The sequence below is a fragment of the Lepidothrix coronata genome, unplaced genomic scaffold (genome assembly GCF_001604755.1).
Source record: "Lepidothrix coronata isolate B3197 unplaced genomic scaffold, Lepidothrix_coronata-1.0 Scaffold143, whole genome shotgun sequence".
NCBI classification, from domain to species: domain Eukaryota; kingdom Metazoa; phylum Chordata; class Aves; order Passeriformes; family Pipridae; genus Lepidothrix; species Lepidothrix coronata.
The window spans coordinates 2,277,607-2,298,814 of record NW_016690323.1 but is presented as its reverse complement, the minus strand read 5'-3'; the positions used below and the strand labels follow the sequence as shown (position 1 = coordinate 2,298,814).

Sequence of the window (21,208 nt, the reverse complement as noted above, 5' to 3'; positions counted from 1 at the left end):
GGATGACAGGTCGATGATTACACTGCTGCAGATATTTACTTGGTTGAAGTGCCAGTCTTCTGGGCAAGCAGTCAAATTGGTCCCTATGAGAAATAAGGCATGGCCAGAAGCCATGTCTAGTTTAGCACTGCTCTTACCCACCATTATTTATTGCAACAAGCTGGACTTGCAAGTATATGCTGGACATGCAAGCATATGCTGGACATGCAAACATATGCATGGTGTGATGCTGAGTTTCCCAGCTGAGTTTTAAGTTTGTTCATCACTTATACAGAACAGGGATTTGCAAAATCCATCACTGGAAGTGGAGTAGTAGTAGAGTGCTTGGACAGTTTTCTGTTCTAAATTTTGGCAGCAAGGAACTGTCCTGAAACTGTCCCTGCATGTCAGGAACTATCCTGAAAGAAAGGAATTTAACTTCTGTGGAAAGATGCTTAGGCAATCTAATACCAAAGGGTAAAATAATACACAACAGCCACAGAGGTTATCTCAAACACAGCTGTCTTCAACAGCTGCCTTCTACTGCAACAGTCTCACAATGCAAGCACTACCTTATAAAGCCAGGATTTCATGCTATACAAGAAACTTTACATAAAGTAGCACATTTGTATGAAAATATTATCTCTACGTGCAGACTCCTGCCACTGTGGCTAGAGCAATGACATGCACTCTAAATGTAAATGTTGGCAATTTATACAATATCCTATTTCCTCTCTTATGTGCTAAAAGCAGTTGCAAAACACATTACCAAGAACTCATTACTACTGAGTTCCCGGAAAAAATAATGTAATGAATCCCCAAAGATATAACCTCTATTACATATAATGGATGCACTTAAGTCATTCTTGAAAAGGACCAGCATGCTCAAATAACAGCCTCAGACTGCTAGGTAACATTTCTCCCTGCAAAACTTACCAATCTGACCTCAGAAGAAGAAAGTTTTACAATTTTGGAGTAAAAAAAAAGTGCTCTTTTTTAAATATATATTGACAAAATCAGGCAGAGGTCTGTCAGGGATGAGAAAATCTATTTTGACACACAAACACCAACATCATATAAGTCCAATGTTGCAATTTATTGAGCTGCTTATCTCTCTCACACCAGCTATATCCAATATATAGATAGATAGATACAATAAATCATCTGGAGAAGATCAGCCCTTGCAGCAGATAGATTCAAAATTATTATCACCACCTTCCACTGATCCATACTGATCATGTTTAATGGAAACAGTGAACTCTTGAAGATAACATTATATTACACTGATGCCACTAGGATATCAAAGGTGCTTCTCCTATGCATTTTGACACAAACTGCAATGCTATCATTCTACATAGAGTGCAAAAAAAAAGGAAATTTTGGATAACACAGATATTCTTTGCTGTGAATTCAAGTCAGCACTTCAGAAAGTCAGGCACAAGGACAGCGCGTATTAGTTTATTGCATATTCGCACAGTGTAAGCCAAGCTACAAGCAATGACAAGTGCAAGGAAAGAAGAAAAGTTGGTGTTGTTTTGTCAAAGAAAATGGTCAATAGCAGAAAAGTAGCACAAAGGAAATACCTTAAGATCTCGCCTTTCCAGATGTAAAAGCTCAGAGCCTCGGATGTCATGGCTGATGAAGATTTCTTTGTACTCTCCCAAACTGAGCAGATCCAGCCAAGCAGCAACTTCATCTGTGCCCCATTTTTGAACTACCAAAGTTAAGAGCAAAACCCCCTTAATTTCTACATGCTCAAATGCATCACAAGCAAAGATTAGGCCAAAGAGAGTGGAAAACAGAGTAGAATTGCCGTGCTAGCAAAGGGAAAGGTTAGAGGTGTCATTTCCACAAAAACTTACAGTTTCCTTTTTACATGCAGGTTACAGGTTAGCAGTTAACATGAGAAAGTATCTAAACAAAGTTGGGGTTCTTTGCTTTGCAGCCATGCTTTCAGCTTTACTCCAGTTTCTTCAGTAAAGCCTTTTTTTAAAACATCATGTCCCAACAAATTCACATTAAACCAGCTTAGGATCAGTGACGCAAAATCTAATGATGTTCTGCTTTATGCCATTAATTTATTAGAAGCCATCCAAGGAGAGGAGAAGCCTTCAAAAACTAATTGACATGTAAAATTAAACCAGCAACCATACCTCAAATAGAGCAATGGCAGCAAGCAAGTCCAGTTTTAATTAACAGATTCTAGTATTCTTAATTAATAAAAGTACTCTTTAAGCTACTGTGTTACAAAGGCCATTAAGAAGCTCTCTATAAAACATTGTTCTCTAAGGTTAGTTGCCCACATTAGTCCTATTAAGACCACATTTATTAAAAAATTAGCTATGCTACTTATTGCTATAATTTTGCAACTTCATTCAATGCCGATCACTATATAATGAAGTGAAACCTTAAATCTAATCTGAAAACTAAAGTTTGAGCAACAACTGCAAGACTTTGCAGATTATGACCAATTCATAAAAAAGATAAAGACATAGAAACAGTTTTAGGACCATCTGATCCTGGACATAATCTTAAGGAAGTAAGTTCATGGATAAGAGTGGGAAGAGAGGAGAGTGGAGTTTGTTCAACTTCTAATTATAAAATCAATATTGACTATCATGGTTTTTTGTTTGATCTATGTCATTTGCTGAACTTATAACCCATCTGAAATTTAAGAATATCTGGTTAATTAAAACGGTGTGATAAAAGCTATTGCACACCTTCTGGAACCAACCTGAAAAACCTGAACTGGAGCTTCACAGGGAAACATGTTTACCCACAGCTTGTATGGCTATGAGTTAATCAAATGGAACCACCAGCAAAGACACAGGTCCTGTTGCATGATAAAACTACCTAAGTATTTTCACAGTACTTCTTTGGTTCACTTGGAAGTATTTGGGTCCTACTGAATGCTTTCTAAATGCACTGAAAGAAATCTTTATCCTAATGAAGATGCCGAGTAGCTCAGTTGCTTTTCACTCTGACTTTACTCTTAGGTAGAACGCATAATGTTGCCTCTTACCAAGAAAACCCCACGAAATCACGTTTTCCACAAATTCTACTATTTTTCTTGTAATTTCAAAACACATACCAGGCTGAGAGCTGCTCTTATGCTTCTGAACTTTTTCTTTTTTAAACTTTGGCACTATACGAAACACTGTACTTCTGTTGTTTCTTTTAGTATAATCCAGAGGGGGATCCTGTATGAAATAATGGGCATAGTTACCTTTAATTAACAGAAAACAACAGTTAAATTACATGTTTGTGATAATAATTCATAGTTAATCTGAAAAACTAAGACCCAATTTTACTTCTGTAAAGAATAATGTCAGGATTTAACTCTATATGTGTTTCATTTATTAAATAATTATTCAAAATCTTTAAATTCACAAAAGGGAAAAAAACACCAAAAAAAATGCCCTAAGCTTAGAAGCTTGTTCACAGCAGACAGAAATGATCCAGCATCACTACTGAAATTGCTTCTCTGGTAGTGAAAGATTCTAACTTATTCTTCCCTGTCAAAAGAAAATAAAGTTCACTTAAAATCAGGAAGTACTCATCAAACTTACCTCATCATCATTTGGTTGAAAAACATAATAAAGCCAAGGAATCTCAGCAAGTTTTCTCAACTCTATTTCCACACTGTGCAAAGCATCAGACAACAGTTCTTCATGGGGAGCTTCTAACTGCTGTTTATAAACAGGTCAGAAAAACAGTAATTTTAGTTTCATTGAGATTTAACATTTAAATCTAGATATGTTGTTACCAGGCACAAATAGATGACTACCTCATGGTGAGTGCAAAACAAACAGTGAAAACAAATAATAAATAATCTTCCAAAATTACTTTCCTTGGGAGATGCATCAGACCACCTTGGCACTACATTTTCCATGGTCCCAAGCACAAAGGGATGACTGAGACAGCTGAGACTTTTGGACCACAATCACTGTCATCATTCTCTGCATTCCAGAGTCTTTATAGAGCAAGAGTTATCTGGTAACACCACTACCTAGGACACACTAGGAAAGGAAACTACCAGCATAAGGGAGAGAAAACCTGAACAGAAGAGCAAGCATCTGAAAAATCTTTGTATGGAAAGTGGTGTAAAAAAATTGAGTAGATGGCAGTAAGCCTGAGTTATTTTTTGCAAATTTTTTCAGATAGTAGATTGCTCTCTCATGGTCAAGTAAGAGGAAATGGATCTTGCTGAAGATGCTTCATGCCCAAAGGTCTTACAGTACTGATACATTACCTGCACTATCCCTTCTAAATAGGTGAGACATGGAGCAATAGACACTGCTGCTGGCTGAGGGTGGGAAGAACTCCTTGACAGGAGACAAAAACGTCAAGGACATCAGTGAAGGCCAAAGAGTAAAAGAAAGCGGTGGCAGTGTAAAAACCTTGGGACTTACTGGCCTATGGCAATTTGTCTCTAGCAATACTTTGAGAACCCCATGGAGGTACCTGTTTTCTTTAAAACTCCAGTATTCTGCAGCTGTTTTGTGAGTGAACCTGTGTGGAAGAGGCAACGCAGGCAGCTGACCCCTAGAAAAGCTGTTTTGAGCTGACCCCTGGAAAATCTGTTTTTTTGCTGAAACACCATTTTGAGGTAAAGAATTGAATCCTAGAACAAGTTGCTTGGAATCACTAATAAAGCAATCTGAACATTTATTTTTCTCTTTAAAGTAAAAGAAGTCCCAAAACAGTGCAGAATATCCTTTTGAAAGGATACATTACATACATCCTAGTGAATTCATTTTTTAAATGGAGTTCTAAGAGAATATTTGATCTATAGTGCCAGAAAAAGATTTTGACATTGCTGGGGTTTGGTGATAAATTGCAAGCCCTCATTAATTTATCCTACCTAACAAAAACTTCTTTCCTTTGCTTCAGTAGTTTGCAAATTTACTGTCTTTCAAAAGACAGAACATCCTTCGTGAGAGCTTGCTGTCTAGTACAGTAGTACCGGAAATATAAGCTCTTTTTGTTATTGTGTTATTTTCTCTTCTAAAGCTCATAGAATTCGGTGTCCATAAATAGACTTTGATGTTTCTTTTGTCTTACCTTTTTTTTTCAATGCAAATAGTTCAGTTAATCTGGAGCACAGTAGAAGAGTCACTTGCCTATGAAGAAGTTACAACTTTTCTTGTGTTTTCATTTTTGAGAAATTATTCAAGTCATCTATTTTCTATAAATGAATGAAGCAAAGAATTCTGTCTTTCTCAACAAACACTTATCTAATTGCTTGATTCTCAATTGCTTGGGGACAAAAAAAACCACTCATGTGATGGTTCTCCTGAAATAAACTCAAAATAATAGTGCAATTCTGGTATGGGAAGAATCAGCAATTTACTCTGTATTCTCCTTCTACAACATCTTGGAAAACCTTCTTCTTTCCAAGAAAAAAAATAACACTATGAATGAAACAATGAAAATAAAGAGTTTTTTCAATTCCTTCCCAATTTAATTTTTTAATATGAAAATATTTTATTTCAAGTGACCTTAGATAATTTCTTTCAGTTGAAATGAAAAATTCTTAATTAAGGGAATTAATTTTCTCCTCATGCATTTGAAAACTGTGCTCTGCTGCAGACAGGAAATGCTTTTTAAAAATCAAAAATGGAAACAGTGCCTTTGGAAAGCATCTAGACAAAACACGATATTTTTAATTTTTTCCAAACTTTATTCCAGCCATAACCATCTGGGAGATTCCACAAATCAGCTTAATTGTCCTATCTTGAGCAGCTTGGTCTCATAGAAGGCATCCCTGCCCATGGCAAGAGAGTTGGAACTGAATGATCTTTAAGGTCCTTTCCAATCCAAACCATTCTGTGATCCTAAGAAGCAGCTTACCAAGTGCCCTAGTTTAGTTGCTGACTGGGGTTAAATCATGACATCAAGTAGTATATGCAATAAAGACATCAGTTTACTGCTATCAGGAGCTTTGATAACAGAAAAGAGGGGTGAGAGAGAATTGAAGAGACCAAAAAAAAAAAAAAAGGAGGATATCAGAGAAAGAATGTCTGTCTTTGTGAGAGGAGAAAAATAATTTGGAGAACAGGTTATGAGGGGAGTAGCTGATGCATCAAGCAACACCTTACACTTCATCATTTTAATAGAATGAGGGACCAGTATACATGCAACTTCAGCATTTATAAAATACATGGCAATAAGGTTAACCGGGGTCCCTTGTTACTGTGGTTGTGAAAAACTATTCTAAACAAGTATGATGTCAAATGAGTGTAATGGACATGTCTGGAATAGTATCTCAGTATCTTCCAAGCAGTATTTTTATTAAAAAGTGCGCTCGATGTAGACTCATGAAGACATTTGCAGAGACCAGAATGAGAAGCAGAAGTACAACACATAAAAATTCAGAAATGGAAAAATGAATCAAATTAAACTTTGGAGCCTGAACAAGGGACCGGCTCAACAACACGATGAGATCCCAACTGGCTGCAGAAAAGGTAATGTTTCAAGGGGAAGGTTTCCATAACATTATTTCCAGCCTGCCTTGATAAATTTCACCAGTCCTAGTATGACATCTCCAACTTAAATGTTTTCTCCTAATTCCTCTTCCTTAACTATTTTAAAATTTTAAAAAAGTTCTTTCTTTTAATTCCCCTTTAAATCTGAAATATGGGGGATTAGTAATATCAACTTGAAAACAACAGCAAGATACTTTTCCCTTTTCTTGGACCAAAACATCTAATGAATAACTTTTCCTTTGAAAACATTCTGAAATAAAACATATGAATCTAATTTTTGACTATTTCTAGAACTTAAACCATATGACCTTTAGACTATATTCACTTTTGGTTACTCTAAAATAGACTCATACCATTTACCACTTGTGTAAAAAGGTATGTGAACCTGCATCAGTAATTTCATTCCCTAACTCAGATAAAGGAAAATATTCCTATTAATATCCATTTTTAATTACAATACTTAAAGAGTAAGTTAGTAATAAATCTGCTTTTGAACCTAAGAAAATGTAACTATTCCTTATGAGTATGTTCTTAATGTAAAACTGGACCAGCATAGAAAACCTGACATCTTTATTCTCTTCACAATGTCACATAAAGAAACTTTCTAATTATTACCAGTTAAAGATTATAAAATAACTCCTGACAGGTATTAGAACAAGGGTAATATTTACTTGCCCAGACTAGATCTGCGGAAGCTGAATGCACTAGTCTAAACAGCTCTCACCCCAGGTTCTCCTTAAACTCTGAAGATGGTCACATAATAGTACACTCTAGAAGTTCTCTTAAATGCTTTATCTCCAGGAGATGATTTATCTTTTTCTAAGATAAGCCTCCAAGACAGCTGAGTGTGAATCAACCTCAACAGGGACACTTACTTCTCTCCACTGACTATTAAAAAGAAGAGTACAAGCAATGACCTAGCTACCTGACATGAGGCAAGATGGATACCAGCCTTGGACAAGAATTCGTAATCCATTCTAATCCAACCACAAATGCAGTGTAATATCCTCCTATCGATTTTACAGAGCTTCTTGCAGCACATCATAAATTCTGCACCAATTTTAAAAAATCAGCAAAGAAAAAAATCACGGATAATCTGAAGGAAAGAATAAAACCAAGTGTCTTGTGATCTTACCAAAGGAACTCTTCCTAGCAGCAGAGATTCCGTTTCATTATGCAAGGCCTTCACATTGACAGCTATCTCCATGGCAGTGTTTCTGGTAAGGCTCTGGGGAATAAGAAGTATAAACAATATTTGAAGTGATGCAAGTCAGACTAAGTACTTTGGGCTTACAGAACAGATCTTAAGTGCCTTCTCCTAGGAGTAATACATCAATTTAGCTCTAAACTGACAAATTCTTCAGTACTGAGAATAGAAACAAAAAATATAGTATTTATTTACTGTCTTTTGTTCAATTTTATTTAGTATGACCTTAACACAATCCTGAATATCATCAAATGACCAGCCATATGTGAGACAAATCCATGAGTTTTATGTATGACAAAGGCCAGCAGAGAAGTTGTGGGTCTCATTTAACAACAACTGTTGATCTCAATTTTTCACCTTATCCTTAGCAGAAGTAAGCTACTAGCCATACTTTAAGAAGCAAAGGGCAACTGATATATTTATCATGTGTAAATTTAGTTTAGATACAGATAGTTTCTACCCAATTATCTTTTCTGGGTCCAGTTCCTGAAAACACCTAGATTGTCTAGTGGGAAGAGAGGAAAGAGGAAATGCATTTCCCCTCAGCCCCTTTGCATTCTCTGCACAGCACTTGAATAGCAATTAAGCATGAAAATTTCTCTGAAAGCATCCACAGAAATTGACCTTTATGTAGTAAAAGAACTAGTTCAACCTTTGTCATGCCTCCACTCTCTATTTAGGGACGTGCCTACACAGTCGTCTGCAGGCAGAAGTGAGCTTACTTTGCCAATTGTTTTTGCTGTTTGCATCACCTCACTTGATTAAATAAGCACTGCTGCATCACTTCTGGAGGAGCACCCTTGGCTGTGGACCACAACTGCCGATGAAGCAAATTCCTGACTGCTTCCAAAAGGCAACAGTCATACTCTTACTATGCCCCTAATCCAAACTCCCTATCTCTCATTCACTCCCCCAGAAGGTCTGCATTTTAAGTGTCATTAATGTCCCTTTCCAATGTCCAGTGTTCACCTAAGAGTATCAGCTGGGGTGGACACTGACAAACAGAGAAACTTCATCTTCTGCCTTCTCATCCAACTTCTTTTAATATGGGCACAGGGAGTACAATACAGACACTGTGCCACAAGCTTGTGCACCCAGATATTATAGCTTATTTACTTATACATAAATCTATGTTGTTCCTTTACCTCGGGAAACCTTGGGTTGGCTTTATTTAATGCATGTGAACAAGCATTAACAGCATGAGCAAGCTCCTGCTCCAAGAGGCCGTGTATTTTTGCTGCTTCACAGATCCTACAAAAGTATTAAAAAAGGAGAATATTTCTTAATTTCTTTAAACAGTAATTCTTAAGTACAGAACATTATCAGATGAGAAAATACAAAAATATATCTTCCACAAAACATTTTTAAATAAATATAGTCCTTTATAACAAAAGTTGAAATGCAAGTATCTCTTGAAGCAATACTGCACCTCATATAAAAAATATCCATCACATGGATTATTTATGCTGCTACAAAATACTGAGCCACATTTATATGTCTTAGAATACTAGTGCTATGCAAAAAAGGTATCAAAAAGATTGGGCCTATTAATTCAAATAACTATAGAGGAAAACTCTAGCACATTAAAATAACTTACTTGAAATTATCTTAAAAAGCGTTACACCTATTTCACAAGGCATATCCTTCAGATGTGACATGAAAATTGGTTGCAATCATTTTGAGATTATGGGAGGTCCAGCTGTAATTACAACCTCTGGACCATATCTAGAACAGTAAAGATTTTAAGCTGTCTTGGTTAAACTTCACTTTGGGTAATTGATACACTAAATTATTCTTCTATGTCTACTTATCACTACAATATAAAAAGAGTATGTAGTTTTTCAATTCCTTTCTTATCAGTGATTTTGATGATAAAGATAATTTGTTATGATGATGAACTGAACATCAGCTTTACAAACTGTTCTAATCTTTAAAAAAACTATTTTCTTTTAAAAAATCAGTTTTTTTTTTTATTTTTCTTTGAAAATGGAAGTGTCTTCTTTATTAAACTACTTGCATCTCAGGACGAAAGTACCTCCTGAAAATAAGCAAGGCTGTGGGATCAGTTTTATACCATCAGCTGACTATCATCTCAACCCAGATAAATGACTGAAGTGCTCATCCTGCTGACTTCTAAAGTTGACTTCTAAAGGTTTTTTTTTAATAAATATTTTTTTGCTTTTGCATAAAATGAGAGGGTTCAATCTCTGTAAAGAAGCTTTCCAGTTTTCCATTTCCAGTGCTACTTCAGAAAGTTGGTTTTCACATGAAAAAAGCCCAACATAAACACACACAAATAAAATTAAAGAAATTCATAAGAAAAGAATACATAAAGAAGTTGAGCCTTAAAAATAAAATAAAATTTTAAAATTGGAATAAAATAACTGATATAGTGGCAAGGAAACATTCATCAAAACCTAGGAAAAATATACACTTTTAAGTCTGTGTATTAACTTATTAATTTTACTGTACCTGGTAATAAGTTCTTCTGCAGCTTGTGAGCACAGCTGGATCTGTGCAACTTCTTCATCTGTAGCCAACTCAACAGCTTGCTGAGGGTACAAGGGAGATCGAATGACAGGTTTACAGGAATCATACTTCTGTTTGTCTTCCCAAGACTTCAGGGTGTTTTCAAAGGCCTAATCAAAATGAATTATACATTCAGTTCACAGCACTTGGACTATTCTTACTCATTAAAACATTTTATTTTACATTTTATATGAATTTATATTATATAATATTTTAGTTTAAATTAATTTAACAAATAAACAACTGTTTTATTTAATTTTATATAAATAATGCAACCTGTATAAATAACAATTTTATATTTAATTTTTTAAAACTTAGTATAGAATATAAGTCACTTCTGAAAGCTCTTTTCTATCTCCTCCCTGTTATCCTCAAAATGTGTCATCCAAAACAATAAGAACACAAAGAAAGTGATAATGGTTGGACTAAATGATCTTAGAGGTCTTTTCCAACCTAAATGATTCTAGGATTCTGTGATTCTCCAATGCAAGCACATTTTGTGCAGATAGTTAGACTGAAATCTGAAATGAATACTGGATTCAAACATTAAAAACAGTGGAGAAAAGTAACATATTTAGTAAATTAGAGTTCAAATTCCATTAACTCCACCCTAAATTCGAGATCTAGTTAGTGGATGGAGAACTGAGGGGCAGTTACACCCTTCACACAATAATCCTAGACAAGTGTGAACTCTCTAGTGGCTTTGTGACTATATTCTGCTTGTGTCTCTTCTATCTGAGACTGGATCACGGGACAGGGGGAGGATTAGTAGGACGAGAGAGACAGGAGAGAAATGTGCAAAAAGGTATTCTGGAGAATGGACATTATAGAACTTTTGTATTTATGCAACTGTGCTAAAACTTCCAGGGAGGGAGGGAGGAAGGCAGGCAAGAAGGCAGGAAGGAAGGAAGGAAGCAAGGAATTTTGACCATTCTTACTATGTAGGAATAAGAATACAGGAATAGCACTAATAAAACCAATAAAAATTAACAAAGCTTTGCCACTTATACAAAAGAATAATTCTCTATTCATCTTATTAGAGAAATTATATAACTGTAAGTAATTGTATGAGTTATATAAATAGTTATAAAATATTTTTGTAAGCACTGTTTTGTTAACTGACTCAAGTTATCACAGAAACCAATGTTAGCAGTGGTATCTCTTTCTGCAACATACTCTGTCTCGTGTTAGCATTTGAGCTCTGTTTTTATGTATGATCTTAATAACTCCTGGGGGCTGGATCCATGCCTCTCCATCGACTTGCACTGGAACCCCTTCATCACCAAGTATGGTGATCTTTACTGACCGACACTGGAAAAGAACAGACACGTTATTTTACAGAGCAGTGAATACTAATGAAACTGACAGGTCACCTGAAATCTGTTGCTTACTAGGAGCTGTGGCTTCCGTCCAGGACTGTCTCAAGAATGAAGAACTTTTATACTTCATTCGTCATTGAAGACAATTTGTTACCCGTTAAAAACAAAACAATGTCAGCGCTTTATTAATGTATAGCGTGGTGGTCATCCAAACTACCACTACTTGCCAGCATCCCAAACTGCTGCTAACCGTGTCGTGTGCTTGCACGCGAGAAACAGACCTGAGCGATCCTATGGTGCTGCAGTTTGATGACTCTTGAGACTGCCATCTGCATGCTGCCAAATACTGCAACAACTTCTAAGATTTTATCATCAAACGATGGAGCCCCAAATATCTGCAAAGAAATTTTGATGGTAAATCCAAGTGCTTAGATTGCATGTTCAGTGAAACACAGACTCATTTACAGATTCGTTTTCAACATTTAAATGCTCTATCTTATTTACTGCAGAATAACTACAATGTCTCTAAAGTCATAGGAGTAAGATACCATAGAAAATAGCCAAATATTACTGTAAAATAGCAATGCTAACAGCATCTCAAATATTTGAATGACAAGGCATATCCTCATATAGGGAGGATGACATGTTTCAGCATGCAGATTAAGAAATGTTTTTCAAGGCAAGATGAAAGGCCAATTCAAATCTCTGCTTGGTTAATGTACTTAATATCTAAAAGGTTCTTGAAGGTAAGAGAAGCAATGATGTCTTATTCCTCTCAGAAGTGCTTATCTGTTTATATTCTGAATTTTCTGGAAACCAACACTGAGTCCACACTCTGCTCTGTTTAACACAGCTTTGACACTTAAGAGGATCTTTTTTTTGCAGTACGTAATTATCCACTATAAATACAAAAACTGCTTCTGTATGGAACAAATATCCTCCTATCTAGCCAATGTGCTGAATTTCCACAAGCTCACACAAAGCACAGGAAGTCTTGCCACCTGGTGTCCTGTTGGGGAATTCAGCCACAGGACAAGTCTTAGGCTGGAGTTCAGCTGCGTCTGGCAGGTGATAACCACGCTAAGGTCACTTGAAGCTTGGCCATTTTATCTTGATATGCAATAGGGAGAAATGAGGGAGAAAAATCAGCAGGAGAAATCACTCCAGTAAAGTTTAGTGGGTAGAGAGATCACCTCTCTGAGCAGTACTTGGACTATCTCAGTTGGCACGCTGGGGAGAGTAAGATGTATCAGAGATACCTGAGACCACAACGGGGAAAATCCCTTAAAGAAGCTCAAAGGCACAACTAGTCAGGTCCTGTCTCCAGACAGAAGATTTTCTGGAGGTGAAGAATAAGATCCAGGACTGTGTAATCCAAATAGTGTCTGCAGCAATAGCTCAGAGAGGGAGATGATGGGGAATAAGGTTAAGGCAGTCTGGTCCCTGCTGCCCACTGAGCCGATGGGAGCCTTTATCCCAATGCAGTGAGCAGTGGCTTTGGTCAGGAGGCTGAGGAGGGCATGTTTCCATGGAATTTTTCACATGAGTATGTGAACATCTTGACAAGAGCAAAGATGGTGATTCTGTTATTCCAAGGCAAAAAGTGTGAAGAATTCTTGATCCAGCAACTGACACCTACAGGGCTAGTTCTTGCATGGGTTAAGAAAAAGGATTTGTAAAATTTCATTTATTTTGTGTTTCCATTTTAGCAAAAGGATTAAAAAAACCCACAACCCAGTCTTCTGCCGTGTCTCTCCATCAGTAATATCTCTACTGAAAACCACCCTTCTTTTTTTTTTTTTTAAAGGCAACCCAGTGACTATGGATCAACATTGACTCCTTTCCTGTTGCAGGTCATTTTCCAACCGGTCTTCTGGACACCAAAAAACATGCGTTAACAAGCCCTGCTCAAGTCAGTCAGGGTGCAGCTGCCCTGCTTGGCTCACTGCTGATGTTTCAGCAATAGTCACAGCTGTAAAGGCAACATCTTTCATTTGTCCAGTTAAGCAGAAATAGCAGCACTTCAGACCACCACCACGACCACCTCTTGAGTATCAATTATTTAACATTGCACTAAAGCAGTGAATTATGCTCCTAACTCTGTTTAGAACAAAAATGTCACTGGGCTGGCACATCTGGTCACCAGAAGACTAATAATATCAGTAAAACTGCTTCAGGACACACACATTTGCTGTATACCAGTATGAAAGCTAGGACAGTTCTCTCTCATTTAGAAAGTCTGGGGAGAAAAATAAACTCCTGAACAGGGGCTGAGCAGGTGTTAGAGAAGCTTTCAAGGTATGAATAGGAACATGGAGTATATAAAAACTTGAGATATCCATCACCAAATATAAACAGAACTGCCATCCTCTAACATATACCAAAAATAAGAAAAGGACATTGAAACATGTTTATATTTCTTTTTTTTTACTTTTATACATATGTGTATGTATATACATATATAAAGAATATATACAAGTATGCAAATATATGTATTAGATAATATATAAAATGCAATAATATATAATAGATGTTCATATGTATTATAAAAATGTAATTGTGTATGTCATTACATAAAACTATATATACATATTTTTAATATACATATGCACAGAAAAAAGGAAAGGATAACATCTCACAAGAAACCCCAAATATTGCGGCAAAAAAATCCTGGATTGTCTACATTAAAATCACAAGCCAGTTTGCAACTACAGTTTTAGGTGATTCAGACCTCACATACTCTAATTCAGGACACGCAGAATTAGGATAATCTGCTAGTAATTACAGTTGTAGCACTGTACATGAAGTCGATAAGCAGCAGCGACACTGCTCCAAATTGTAAGACATGTATCCATGTAATGTAATGTTTCTTAGGAGATGAGAGGAAGAAGGGGAAAAAGGTACCTTAAAATATTTTAGAAGGTCATTGAAAATAAACTTAGAAAACAATTTACTACCCCCACTAAATTATCAGTCAGTGAATGCATCAGTCCCCATTTTCTGAACCACCATCCTTTAGAGCAAAGCTGTTTAAAGAACAGGAGGAAAATTCAGATATAAACTGTGAGTGATTATCCTGTCTACCTTGCTTATTGTTAGAATATAGCAAACAGAGGAATCTGTGCTTTAAGAAACCTTATTTACAGGAGTCTGTAAAACAATATAGAGAGAAATTATCCGTGTCTCTGTCTATAAAATCAGTTTCTAAAAATACTCATAGAGCCATTAAAAAATCCTAAAATCATTATGAACATTTTGCTGGAATGGACAGTGAAAAATCATGGGATATATTTTCAACTAAAAAAAAAATCAACAAGACAAGTTTAAACTGAAACAGCCTCCCCAGATAAGAGTTGCTATCCAAACTATATGCTACTACTATTGATATTTATTGCTGGTTTTGCCCAGAAGGTTACTTCTCTTTACTGTTACTTACATCATCTTCTTTGGTTCCACCCCAGAAATTAGTTCCACCAGCATAGCTGGGAATGTTTAGCACAGCTATGCCCTGCAGGCTTGGAAGAGGGATGTACTGTCCATCACACTGTAATGGAGGAAAGCTCATTCAGTTTATAAATAATATGATAAAAGTAATCAGCCATTTTTAACACATGAAGCTTCAACAGAGCTGGTAGGGGAGGATAGAGTCATTAATAGGTCTGACACAAGACTATTCCCTCCAGGCAGTGAAGCACCTCTAATACAAACCTCTTCTCCCTAGTCTTAGCATTGATTTTTGCAGAGTTGAAAACCATGTAGATCTACACGCTGTAGTATCTACAGCAGTGGTGTTCCATGACTCTTCAAAGAATCATTTTCACATTCCTTATTATGAAATTCCTCATGCACTTTGACCATGGTCTACTTACCAAGGATTAAAAATCTTTTTGCAGTGAAAAAAATAATCTCCCTGAGTTCACACAGTACGATCGTCATGAACATTACAAGAAGATTCATTTACCCATTCGGTAACTAGTCTTGCATCCTATATCAGCATTCCCAAAATTGCAACAGACTTGTTATTTAGGTAAATCCATTAAGCTCGGGGTGGTGTTTGTGTGTGTCAAAAATATGCAAGAATATTTCGGGAATAGCCACAAATGTGGTTAGTTGTCAGTGTTAGCATGTATTGTTGACTTGTAAAAATAACTTCACCCTCCTCCCAAAAGTGCAAAGACAAATCTAGGACTGACCCCACAGTTGTTACCCTGGCTGTGGCTGGGAGTTGTTGATTTTGCAGGTAAGAGGTCGCTCCTATATCCAACTGTTCAGTTCTTTCTTACGGCTTTATCTCCCAAAACCCATAAGCAACTCCAAGTCCTACTCAATACAATCATGGGATGACATAGGTCAATCTCACATTATTTTCAGCCAAAAGTAAATTTACAGACATCAGTGAAATCACTCTTGACTTAGAGCAGTACGACTGCCTGCAGAGGTGAGCACAATGATCTCAAACCATTCCACTAGGACTCAAAAGTGAAGTCCTGCAGCAGTGCCACAGGCATGGATTTGAAGCAAGTTAGAAATAAAAGGCTGTAAATGCTGGACTCAGGTGTCACTTTGTGGACCACGAAGTTGGAGGTCAAGTTGCCTTTAAGGAAGATTGCTATATTACTGCACACTGCCAGTCCCACAGAAAGATTTTTAAATTATACAAATGAAATAGAAATTCTCAGGAAATAAGGACAAAATCTGTAGCAACTTTATCAGGAGGAGAACGATATGCAAAATTATTTCTGGAATGTGTTTAGTGCTCTTCTTATGATTTAATCTCAGTAACAAGACAGAATTTAACCTTTTCATCAAGATGTGACAGTATCCAAAATACAGTGTGATATTAATAGATGCTGCACAGGCATTTGAATTATAGTGGAGGTCTGCCTCCAATTCCTGAATAAGGCTGATATTTTGTAAGACAACACTAAATATTCAATATTTCTACTTGCTGGCTTAATTCCAGAAATATTCAAAAATAATTATGGAAAAGTCAGCAGTGAATATATTATCAAATCTTATTTGAATCAGATTCAAAAAATCCTTAAATTAGAATTCTATCTGCAGCATACATAACATTCTTTCCTGTTATTATATTTGCTAACTACTTCATAATTCCTTGATAATTACTCAATCCTTAGCTAACAGCAATCTGCTGCTACTGGACAAAATCCTCCTAAATCCCAGAGGAGTGAGAAAGAGTTCCAGTAACCTAAAATTATTCTTTCAACTTTAAAATTTACCCTCATATAAATATCATGAACTTCCATATGAAATACTTAGTATGAAATAAAAAGAGAAATTTCATATGTTCATTGTCAAAATCCAGCTTAGATACTCTTTGGGTGAAAATAACAGTAATCATCCTGTTGTCTTTTTCTGCATTTTGTAATCAGAACTTTAAGTTCCAAGTATCATGAGGAAGACTTAGATTTGATGTCAGAGCTTAAAAGACAAAAAATAGCTAGCTATGTTCAGACATGGGATTTGTTGTTGCTATGATAATATCTTGCTTCTTTTGAGTGACTACTAGGTAAAGTCTCTACTGGTGTAGTTGTGTTTCTTGTGACACAATTCAGAATCTCCTCTCTTTTGTCAGCAATTTTTGAATATTTGTGTGTTTTCCCTATATGTGTAATCAAAATTTCAGATATATTAAAATGAACCTGAAGAATTAAGACTCCTTGTCTCTTTCCTTCTGTTTATTTTATGATCATTTCTGTTGTTGCCCTTAAAACCTGGTCTTCCTTTTGAAGCAATGAACATTAAGAAATATATCCTACCTAAGCAATTTATTATTTCTTTGTAACCTGGTAATTACAAGAAATGTTATACTGGGTATTTTGTGACCTTTAAGTACTGACATTTTACTCAAAAACTCCACTGGGAGAACAAACTTTTACATAGCACATCTTTATACTGTGCCTTTGAGGTCAGCTTGAGTTGATACAAGAACTATAAAAGGTTTCAAAAAGAAGCCCAAATTCTTCACTGCACATGGTGGAAGCAAAAATACTTATTCTGTCCATAAATAAAACTTACCTCAAGTTGAACTTTTTGTTCTAAGTTCTTGTAAGTTCTCTGCAGTAGCTCTTTTGTGCCAAGAACTCCATACCACATCATGTTTTTCGTCCGACTTCTGAAAGCAGGCAAAACAAGACTCACATATTGAAACATACACATTATTGTGCCTTGTACTTGTAGGAAGAAAAAAATTTAAGAAATTCATATAAAGAGAGAAGGAAAAGAAAAGAATTGAAACATCTTGGCTCTGTTACTGACAATTATTTTACCTGCACTTTTCAGGGTGTTCTTCTCGCTTGTTATTAAATTCTAGTGAAATTTTTGCATCTAACCCAATTCCAAAGTAGTTGTTCATGACACATTTTTCTGAATATCCCTCCCTGTTAAAGGAAAAGGGATAATTAGGTGTACACTTGCACAGAACCTGGACACACAGCCATTTATGACCAAGACTGTTGTTGGTCTCAGAACACAATATCAACCAAGAGATTTTAAGAGATCTTTCCTCTGAATCTCCCTGAGGAAACCCACTGGTAGTTGAAGAGACAGGTTGTATGACAGTTCCTTCGCAACTGCAAGTTAATTCCCGTAGGGCAAAGGAAAAACTGTACCACACCCCCATCCAGCACTATCTCAACTATACCCAATACAACAGTGCAATACATTGAGAGAGCTTCCCCAGGCTCAGCTCTGAGACAGCAACAGCACACCATGCTGAGCACCCAGGTTGTGGTTAGGCTTGCTGGTGCTAGATGTTTGGCTGATGCTGCTGGCATTGCAAGGCTTTATTTTAAGGGAGCCACAGCCCAAAACCCAGATACCACCCATAAGTCTCTGCCAATGCTACACCCACTTCTGAGAAGCAGAGACAGCTTAGGACACAAAATTTCCACCTCACTGCTCCAGTCCTTAGGGCATCACTCTTCTTTCTCCACTATGAAGTGCCCAGACCTGCTTCAACATCTTGCTGGCGGCTGAGCTTGCGTTCAGACCGGCGGTTTGGGCAGAAAAACCCAGCTCTGAAAGACTACTCTCCTCCTCCTCCCAGTGAGCAAGGGATAAGTGAGCAAATGTCTCCTATTATTTCTGCTGCTGCAAAACAATTTTGCACTACTCATAACTAAATGGCACAGTCCAACTTGTTTTCAGACATTGAGGTCTACTGCCAAATGATAGCAAACGAGAACTACATAATCAAAAAAAAAAAGACTGTAAATATGTAAAAAAAAAAGCCCTTAAGAAAAGCGAGGTAAAGCAAAACAGTACATTTGGAAACAAAAATATTTCTTACAGGGAATCTGGATCCGGGTCAATAAACGGTGTAGCACCAAATGGATCGATGTTTGCTAGTAACATTTTGCTAATAATTGAACTTCCTGCAATGGAAGCAGCTAGACCAGCCCTCAAACCTGATTAAAAAAAAAACAAAACAAAACAGAAAGAAAATAATAAAAAAAACAATTTGTATTTGATAAACAGACAAACATATAAGCCACATACTGAGAAACAATATTCATTAAATCAGTACAGGGAATGACTGTGATTCTATCTCAGTTTTTATCTATATTGGTGTCATGGGTTGAGATTGGCCCCCCTGAGAGCCAAGGGGCCCAGAGGTGATAGTGTGCCAGGGCAGTGTCCCCTGGAGGGCCAATCACCGTTCATCTTGTTCGCTGCTGCTGAAAAATCATATATACACAGCCACTGGAAGCTGTTGGCAATTCTGTTGGTGTCTGCTGTGGTGTGTAGGTGTAGAAATCCGGAGGGGAGGCCCTGCGGCCCACAGCCCTGCAGCCCACAGCAGGGTTAGAGGCAGCATTTGGAGTGAGTGTTTGTGAGGGATGTGACTCACAACACCTGAGAGAGGAACCTTATGGGCGCTCTGAATATGAGGATGACTACGGAGACCACAGGGACAGATGCTACAGAGACAGATCAGCAGAACGGTCTCGACCACGATCTCGATCTTGGTCCCGGTCCCGCTTGCGATCTCCTTCCGTCACACACAGAAGGAGCGAAAACCCTAAGCATAGATCTAAGTGCAGTGAACTGTGGTCCTATCTGCGCACCCAGGGAGAAAACATGAGGAAGTGGGATGGTGAACCTAATTCCAGACTTGAGGCCAGAGTGAGAGAACTAAAACGCAAGGAAGCCGATAAGAAAGTCGTCTATGTGGTAGATGCGGATTTCTTTGAAAGAGAACTGAGATCTCCCAGACGCAGGAAGACTGGAGTCCATTTCCAGCATGACAAGAAAGCCTCTGGCCTGTAACTTTTCTCTTCGGTGTTGAGATAAATTGTGGGAAGGGGTGGGGGAAGCCTGGAAATTGGATTTTGGATTTCTAATGTGGCTCAAACTGCCACAATTGGTTATCTTTTCAAGTCTCTGGCTCCTTTAAGGAGAAAGGCAGCTATGCTGTGGTGCGGTGGCTGACTCTTCATGTACCACCATTGAAAAAGAAAGTTACAAAGAAAATTTAAGATTTCGGGCCAACACTCACTGGCTGGTATAGTAACCAAACAGGTGACCTAACATCCAAAAAGACTACTAGAGCTTTTTATTTAGTTTAATCTTCATCTCCTAACTGTCTATGATTTTTCTTTGGTCCTATCCTTTGGAAATATTCCTAAGGAATATCTTTACCATTTTTACAACTGGTAGAGCCATAGTTTAACTTAATTTGTGGAAAGATCACAGCCTTGACACAGCTACTTTGACTAATAACAATGTCATTCTACAAAATACCATGTAATGCATGTAAACAAAGAAAAGCTTTCTAAAAGCTTTCTCTTAAATTTGCCTAAAGAAAAAATGTAAGCCAGTTCCATTATGTTTTAACTATACTAATAAAGTTAACTAACCCAGTCTTTTACTAGCGCTCTCTAGTATTAATTGAATTTGGAGAAGAACAGATTTTTTTTCATCTGTTAATTGCATTTGGGTAAGAACAGATTTTTTTCTACTGTTTTAACTACACAGCAGCTTTGTAATGTAATGTTGGTTATTCACTTCCAGAGAGGAATCCACAGACAGCTCTTACTCAGAGGGTTGAACTTCACATGGCTTTGACCCTCAGCCACTTCATCTTAATCAACAGCCTGCATTGATCAGGATAAATGACAGAAGGATTTGGGAGTACTGGTGGATGAAAAATCAGATATGACCCGGCAATGAGCACTTGCAGCCCAGAAAGCCAACCTTATCTTGGACTGCATCAAAAGAAGCATGGCCAGCAGGTCAAAGGAGGAGATTCTACCTCTTTACTCCACTCTCTTGCTACCCTGCCTCGAGTGGTGTGTGCAGCTCTGGGACTCCCAGCATAAGAAGGACATGAACCTGCTGGAGTGAGTCCAGAGATTGGACAAAAGGAAGAAAATTTTTATGATGACGGTGGTAAGACAAAGGAACAGGCTGCCCAGACAAGATGTGAATGCCCCATCACTGCAAGTGTCCAAGGTCAGGTTGAATGGGGTTTTGAGCAACCTGATCTAGTGAAAGATGTCACTACCCATGACAGAGGGCTGAACTATATGATATTTAGAGATCCCTTCCACCCTGAACCACTCTGTCATTCTAAGATCCTGAATTTTACTTTTCACCCTCCAGAATCAAATGCAACACTTCTAATGCTTCTGGTGTTGTGCCAAATGATTAGAAATCTTCTA

The 21,208-nt window shown here is 37.2% G+C and overlaps 1 protein-coding gene across 4 annotated transcripts in view; it reads right to left on the bottom strand.

Annotated features, from left to right (window-relative positions):
• Positions 1 to 21,208, bottom strand: part of DGKH (diacylglycerol kinase eta) — a 156,621-nt gene that overhangs the window by 5,368 nt on the left and 130,045 nt on the right. For 3 of the 4 annotated variants that reach the window (XM_017827813.1, XM_017827815.1, XM_017827816.1), the window contains 12 exons: positions 18,835 to 18,952; positions 17,813 to 17,923; positions 17,562 to 17,658; positions 14,959 to 15,066; positions 11,804 to 11,917; positions 11,380 to 11,514; positions 10,147 to 10,313; positions 8,820 to 8,925; positions 7,603 to 7,695; positions 3,549 to 3,668; positions 3,071 to 3,179; positions 1,563 to 1,693 (listed from right to left, as the gene is read on the bottom strand). In XM_017827813.1, the coding sequence (XP_017683302.1) occupies positions 1,563 to 1,693; positions 3,071 to 3,179; positions 3,549 to 3,668; positions 7,603 to 7,695; positions 8,820 to 8,925; positions 10,147 to 10,313; positions 11,380 to 11,514; positions 11,804 to 11,917; positions 14,959 to 15,066; positions 17,562 to 17,658; positions 17,813 to 17,923; positions 18,835 to 18,952 (1,409 nt within the window). The remainder of the gene's footprint in view (positions 1 to 1,562; positions 1,694 to 3,070; positions 3,180 to 3,548; positions 3,669 to 7,602; positions 7,696 to 8,819; positions 8,926 to 10,146; positions 10,314 to 11,379; positions 11,515 to 11,803; positions 11,918 to 14,958; positions 15,067 to 17,561; positions 17,659 to 17,812; positions 17,924 to 18,834; positions 18,953 to 21,208) is intronic. The other variant, XM_017827814.1, reaches the window with a different exon arrangement.